Source organism: Orycteropus afer, unplaced genomic scaffold (assembly GCF_000298275.1).
Source record: "Orycteropus afer afer isolate SDZICR_OR568_19922 unplaced genomic scaffold, OryAfe1.0 scaffold00404, whole genome shotgun sequence".
Taxonomy (NCBI): Eukaryota; Metazoa; Chordata; class Mammalia; order Tubulidentata; family Orycteropodidae; genus Orycteropus; species Orycteropus afer.
In genome coordinates, this window is record NW_006921991.1 from 2264475 (window position 1) to 2272128 (window position 7654).

At 43.5% G+C, this 7654-nt stretch overlaps 1 protein-coding gene across 1 annotated transcript in view; it reads left to right on the forward strand.

The window, feature by feature from the left end:
* SH3KBP1 (SH3 domain containing kinase binding protein 1) overlaps window positions 1-6210 on the forward strand; it is a 370819-nt gene extending 364609 nt beyond the window's left edge. The window contains exons 14-15 of the mRNA XM_042782665.1: window positions 2338-2447; window positions 5995-6210. Coding sequence (XP_042638599.1) covers window positions 2338-2447; window positions 5995-6210 — 326 coding nt within the window. The remainder of the gene's footprint in view (window positions 1-2337; window positions 2448-5994) is intronic.
* Window positions 6211-7654: the final 1444 nt, after the last annotated feature.

Sequence of the window (7654 nt, forward strand, 5' to 3'; positions counted from 1 at the left end):
ATATATATATATATACACATATATATATATACACACACACACACATATATACATATAATTCTATTTTGAACGTCTTTGTCCTGAGGCAGCATATGAATGGTTATGGCAATTAGGAAGTTTTCAGCTGCAAATAAAGCATACCTGATTTAAAATGTAAGTGAAATAATGGTTTATTGATTTCATATGTCAAGAAGTTAGGTTGGTGAGCATCGGGATTGCTAGTGACCCAAGTTCTTTCATTTTTCTGCTCTGCCATCCACAAGCTTTTCAAGAGCATCAGCCATGCCTCTCCTCATGGTCACAACATGGTTGCCAGAGCTCCTAGCATCCTGTCCTTAAATAACAGCATCCAAAGCAGGAAGGAAGAAGGGACATTAGCACAAAAGGCCTTCTCATTGGCTTTCTCTAGGCAGAGAAGAAATCGCTTCAGCAGAAACTCTTAGTGACCCAGATTGGGTCCCACAGCCACCTCTAGACCAGTCACCAGCAAAGAAGAGCAGTGTTGTCATCACTGGCTTACACCCAATATGGTTCAGGCCAGGAGCTGGGCACATTGCCCTGAAACAAAATTGGGGCTATGTTAGAAAGAAGAACAAGGAATGGTTTGGGAGGCCAGGACCTGCCATGGCATGTGAAGCACAGTCTACTTGAGCCATGAAGAAATGGCACTGCCCCACTAACAAGCAATACTCAGGACGGTCCCTTTTCTGCAAGTTATTCCTTCAAGCATCACACACACATCCACCCTTTTCATCTGTAAATCCCCACAACTCTAGGGAACCATGTAACCCATTGGCCTGATCATTTGTTGAAGGGGGTGGCAAAGTAAATGGAGAGGTACTCACTCCTCTTGGACACACGTTGGGGTGGATGACATCTGGCTGAAAGACTGAATCTGCATTCATCTCAGACATCAGTCATGAGAATGTAAGCTCTCAAGGGAAGGGTGCATGTCTATTGTGTTCACTGTTGTTGCCTCACGTCTACCACGACATACAGCAGACAGTAGTCATGCAGTGATGATGATGGAGTGATGAATGACCAGAATCATGACTGAAAAAGAAGATATCCTCCTGGAATGATGCCTCTGTAAACAGATGGCACCTGAGTGACCTGCAGAAGTGTAACGTGGGTCTACCTCTCTCAGGAGTTGACTAACAGTAGGGTAAAAAGATGTTGGCAAGATAAAATTCCCCCTCATCTATTACTGGTGGGAATGCAAACTGGTATAGCCAATGTGGAAAACAATTTGGCAGTTCCTCAAATCATTAAACATAGAACTACTGTATAACCCAACAATTCTACTGTAGGTATAGACCCCTAAGATTTGAAAGCAGAACACAAACAGATATTTGTGTCCCAGTGTTCATTCCAGCTCTATTCACAATAGCCAAAAAGTAGAAACAACCAAAATGTCAATCAAAAGATGAATGGATAGACAAAATGTAGTATATCCATACAGTGGAATATTATACAGCTGTGAGGAAAAATAAAGTCCTGATGCATGCTATGACATGGATGAACCTTGAAAACATTATGCTGGTTAAAATAAGTCAGTCACAGAAAGAGAAATATAATATGATCCCACTTATATTAAGTAGGAAATTATGTAGATAGCAAGGCTTCTTAGTGTCTGTGGGGAAGGGGAGTCATTGCTTGGGAGCACTGAGTCTCTGTTAGTGACTGTACAACATGATGAACGTAATCAGGGTCACTGAATTGTACGTAAAAAAAATGGTTGGCAAAAATGTTGTTATATATATATTTTTATCTCTCTCTCTCTCACACACACACACATACATACACACACAACCTGGTAAAGTCCCATGTCAAACAGCATGTGCCAGAGTGGTGCCTACGGGGCTTTCAGCATGGGCCATGCCATCTGCATGCACCACAACCAGAGGAAGAATCAATGACCAGCATCCACTTGCCCTTGGCTGTTGTCCCTTTTGATTACTGCCTTTTGTGTAGAGACCACAAGAATGTCTTATCTACTAAAGTTTACTTGGTTTTGTGGAAGAAAGAGGATTCTTCTTTAATCCTCTTTCTGTAACTTTTTAAAGATTTATTAATGTAATTGTTCAAGAGGGAAAGAAAAGCCATGTTTCACTCTTCTCCCTGCTAGCTTGTTAAACCAAGGAGGAAATGATGGTTTCATTCCGTTTAAGTGGCGTTTAATGATTGACCAAGGGGTGTAAACAGCCTTCCTAAAAGGCGAAGTATACTGGGATGTCAAGGAGGACTGTTTAAGGCAAAGCAGTGTTTCTCACTTATTATGAGAACTTCCACTCGAGCCTATTGTTCCTCTTCAAACTTTGTTTTGCTTTCTTTTAGACCTAGAAGGTTTTGACTCCGTGGTGTCATCTACTGAGAAACTCAGTCACCCAACCACAAGCCGACCAAAAGCTACCGGGAGGCGGCCTCCATCCCAGTCCCTCACGTCTGTAAGTGTCTTGTCCTCTCGCCGTACTTCTCCACAGCCGAAGAGCAGGAAGGGTTAAAGACTCCAACTAAGGACCCTTCTGCAAGTGGCTGGTTTGAGGACAGCCAGGAGAGGGAGGGCTGGTTAAGAGTGATTCAAGAATCTTCTAGAATCAAGCAGCTCTTCCTTTCTAATGTTTGTTCTTTATGTACCTGCCAGAGAGGTGGGCATTCTCTACTCCCGCTTTCCTTCTCTCTTCGTCTAGACTGATTCTTATTTGAACCTGACATGAGACTTATAAGAAAAAAAAATGTATTTCATGGTGGAAAAGGTGAGAAAGGTTGCTTTGCTCTGTAAACAAAACTAGATTAAAGTAAAGAGCTGCCACACAGGCATGCTAGCCTCTGTCTCCCAAAGCCCCAGCCATGCACACCTCTCCACCAAACCCCCCACACACCTAGAGGTTTTTTTTGTTTGAGTTGCTCTCGACAGCTGACCTTCTTATTGCAAACTTGTTGCACGTTTATTATTCCACACCTGAGCAATGAAAAGCATAAAGAAGAAAGGACGTGACCTGTAATCCTGCTCCCAGAACTCAGAACTGGGTTTCTGTATTATTATTCAAAAATGGGATCACACAGCAGCCAATGTTTTGGAATTTGCTCACCCCCACCATTTTGCACCTCTTTCTCCCCAGACTTCTGGACCATCACATTTGATGCCTGCCTAGTATTCTAACCTACAAATACATAAGAGTGTTTATCTAGCCAATGGGGTCTTAGAAACCTATGTTCTTTCGAGTTCTTCATTATAAACGACACCAAAGTGAATGTCATTCTGGAAAAATGTTGGTGCTGCCCCAAAAGGGTTCCCTTAGGTAAAATCATTCTGATGTGGGTCAAAGGCAGTACAGGCTTTGCTTTTGGCACAGGTTGCACACTTGCCCTCCACAACAGTGACTAAGTTTGCCTCTCGCAAGGTAGAGACGCTGACTCACCCTTGCTGGGCATGCTGCTCTGTGGCCTGCTGACCCCCAGGAATGAACCTTTTGCAGGTTTCCTGTCGGACCGACCCGCTTTCCTTTTTCACCTCAGCCCCGATGCCACCTAGGGTGTCATCAGTTAGAAGAAAACGAACACCCTTGTTTCTGAATCTCTCCTACCTGCTGAGCTGAAAGCGTGGGTTCAGTTGTCCTGCTTTCCCCCTTGGATGAAGCAAAGCTCACCGTACATTGGCACCTTGTTGGGAGAAGGACTTGGAGAAGTCCTTTCCTTTCCCTCCCTTATATAGAGCTCTGAGTCAGCACCGCTGTCTCTCCCCTCTCTCTCACCCCTCACACCCGCCAACTCACACAACCTATTGAATGCTTCTTAGTGTCTCTATACTTAGATTGTTAATCCTACCTCCTACATCTCTCTAAATCCTTCATCGTTTTTGTTGTCCTTCCACATTTTTCCTAATGTTTCAAGGTTGAAAGAGCCTTGAGGTTTCCAGAATGACTAACCCTTAGCTTAGCCTTAAGGAGCCCTGGTGGTGCAGCAGTTAAGCGCTCAGCTGCTAACCAAAAGATCAACAATTCAAACCCACCAGCCAGTCCATGCAAGAAAGTTGTGGCAGTCTCTTTCTGTAAAGATTCCAGCCTTGGAAACCCTATGGGGCAGTTCTACTCTGTCCTATAGATGTTGGAGTCGCCTCCAGGGCAATGAGCTTATTGTTGTTTTCACCCCACCTGTGTTCTATACATCCCATGTCTGGTAGTTTCTGTGTAGTTTGGGGAATGCAATAAAGGCATCTTGTCTTCATTCCACTTTTAGATTACAGGGTGGTTTGTTCGTTCAGTCATTCAACAAGTATCTATCAACTGCCTGTTATATGCTCAGCACCGTGCCAGGCACCAAGGCTACAACTGGAAGTAAAGTGTCCACAGTCCCTGCCCACAGTAAGCTTATGGCACAGTGACTTGATATGGAGCAATTGTTTTTGCGAACTTAAAACAACCAGATACATTTGTGTTTTGAAGAAATATGAGTACTATACTCTCTTCCCTTCCCTTTGTTTCCATCCATTCCCATAAGAATATGTTCAGTGAATTCATATTTACTCTTTCTGCAACCAGCAGCTGTAGGTTTTTCAAAGCAAAATGGGATTAGTAGATGTGAGCATAGTTTATAAAAGGCCACTGGAGGAAATGATTGAGGAAATGCACCAGTGACAATTCCCCAGCTGGTGGCCTGTCACCCTAGTTAGAGCTGTTTACATTTATAGGATTCAGAGAGCGAGCTGTGATTGGCAGCTCGTGAACTATAGGTTGTACAGGAGGAAGATGGCTTCTTGAATGGAATCTCAAAATGAAACGGTACAGGCATTGCAAGGTGGTTAAGCAGTTAAGCCTAGATTAATAGGAAACCTTGGCATGGGGAGGGTATTCTAGGTAATTGGGTTTTCAGATTAAATGAAGATTAACAAACAAAACCGCTTAAATTTAAAACTTTGCTTAACAAATTCCCTAAAATGGTGGATGTGCTTGTTTGCCAGTAGTGCCGAGTGGTGATTCTAAATAAGACTGTCTTTCTGTCAAACGGGGTAGAAAGCATAAAGGTGATGTTGAATGTGAGCGCACCCAAAGATATCTCTGGAAAATTGTTTAAAAAGAGTCTTGGGGTATGGTAACTCTTATTTCCGTCTGCTTTGTACTGAAATAGGAACGTTCTAGTACAATAATCATTTATGACTAAGTGAATTATCTCACATTCATCCAGCTTTTTTGATGTTCCCAGTGAGACAGAGGGGTTACCCCAATATTTTACCAACAAGATACCATTGTTTGAATGAACCTCAGCAAATACAGAATCCAAAATGGATATTGATTGTCAGCAATAATGAGGGTACCATGTGGCAGCAGGTGCCAACTGATCTATGAACTTGCTGTGCTGGTGGGCAGACCTGTGCTCTCAGGCTCTGGACATGGGGCAGCAGGCTGGTTGATCCCTTTCCCTTAGAAACCGGTTCCCCTCAGACAAGTCTTCTGAGGGCCCTTCAGTAAACAGTAGATCTTAAGATCCCAGAAAAGGAGTGGAAGGGGACGGAGTAGAGGACAGCCAGAGGCAGCCTCCTGTTGACCTGTCTGTCCTTCCCCACTGGGCTGTCAGTTCTGGGATGGCAAGTACTATGTGTGACATGGGCACCGTTCAGTCTGCAGTACCATGGTCAGTGCCTGACACACACAGTAGCAGATATTTATAGAAAGGGAAAGAGGGGGCAGGGGAAGATGGATGGTGGATGATGAAATGGGTGAATTAATTAATGGGCATCAGTGGAAAGAGTCCAGGGAGCCGTGGAAAGATCCACGGTTTAGGAAACCTTGCTTCTTAGTTTAAGTTCTGCTACTAACCAGCTATGCAGTTGTCTCCAATAAACAGATAACCACGTACTTTCTGCCTCCCAGGGTTATACTGAGGAAACCAAATAGAAGCATTTAGGAGTGCTTTGAGAAGTATATAGCATTATGCTAACGAAAGCTTCATCGGCTAACATGTAATTCTGATGTGTTTTCTTTTGGCCTTATTCAGTCATCCCTGTCAAGCCCTGATATCTTTGACTCTCCAAGTCCAGAAGACGACAAAGAGGAACACGTTTCACTTGTGCACAGAGGAGCAGACGCATCAAAGAAAACTTCAAAGACTGTTACCATATCCCAAGTGAGTGACCAGCCCTGGCTAGGTGTCCTGGCAGCGAATGAGCCCTGCCTTTCCGCACAGGCTTTAAAGACAGGCTGGGAGAAATAGCATTACCACGCTCTCTCCTCTTTCCTCCATTCTCATATGTATGTGTACATTGTAACCCAAACAAGGATGGGCAGAAAGTGCAGGCATTCTCCAGTGACAGTCATAACTTTAGTCATCAAAATCCCTGAGGCATGTTACAAAGCCTCCCCAGCTGGGCAGGATCCCTGAGATGCAAGTTCAGTTACTTATTTCCCATGTTGTTTTCTCCCCACCGTCAGACACACATACACAAATGCCTGTGCACACGCACACTGCTGCCACTGCCACTGCCACTGCCACCACTGTAACAAAACTTGAAAGGCATACAGGTGCTTAGAAAGAACTGAAATGTATTAAATCCTTTGCCCCCTGCCCACAGATCTTGACTTTGATGTTCAGAGCTGGTGGTGTCAGAAATTATAGCGGGCCAATAGTAAAGGTGAATAACGAGTGGGTTCTCTTAAGAAAAGCAGGTTTGGGATTTGAATGTGAGGATATATTTATAGTCTGCAAGCATCATAATTTCACTGTGTGCCCAGGGAGTGGCATAGCTATTTGAGGTTATTAATTTGTGAGAAACAAAGAAGACATTGTTTAGTTACTGTGTGTGGCTTCAGAAGTGTGCCCTGTACAAAATCTCTTTTTCCTATGAATATGAACCAAGATTTTTAAATTCCATTTTCTCATATTATGAGAATGCAAATTGTTTTTTAAGGCACTTGAAGCAAGACTTAAAAAGAAATCAAACGTTATGTGCAGTTTTCCTTCTCATAGATTTAAGAATTCACAGGTATGCGTTTTCTTAAAAATATGATACAGTAAGCAAAAATATGACCCTATTAAACTGGTCACTTATAGTTATTTACACAACTGAATTCTTCCTTTATCAAAGGATTCCATTTGTAGAAATTTGGTTTGTTGTTGTTGTTACCATGTGCCCTCGAGTCAGACCCAACTCATAGTGACCCCTCCTTGGGTTCCCGAGGCAGTATCACTACAGAAGTAGACTGCCCCATCTTCCTTCCAAGGAGCGGCTGGTGGGTTTGAACCGCCAACCTTCTGGTTAGCAGTCAAGTGCCTTAGGCACTACACTACTGACCCCTGCTTTCTGGCGACTCAGGAGAGACAACTATAGTTATGCTTTCTCATGTCCCTGGTGTGTGCCTACAGTGACACCTACTGGGGGACAGCAGATTTTCTGATTGTTCTGATTCACACAGTTTTATCCCAGCCCCTCCTCGGAAGGAAGGTTGGGCAATCTACTTCCATACCGATACTGCCTCAAAAACCCAAAGAGGGGTCGCTATGAGTCAGATCCAACTCGACGGCAGTGAGGTTTTTTTTTTTTTTTTAAATCCTATTAGCCTGTACTACTTCCCCAGAGTTGTCACAACATGTTCTTTGCTTCTAGAAATTGCACTTGAACTAATTTGATCAGGGAGTGTGGTAGTCTACTCCTCAAGGC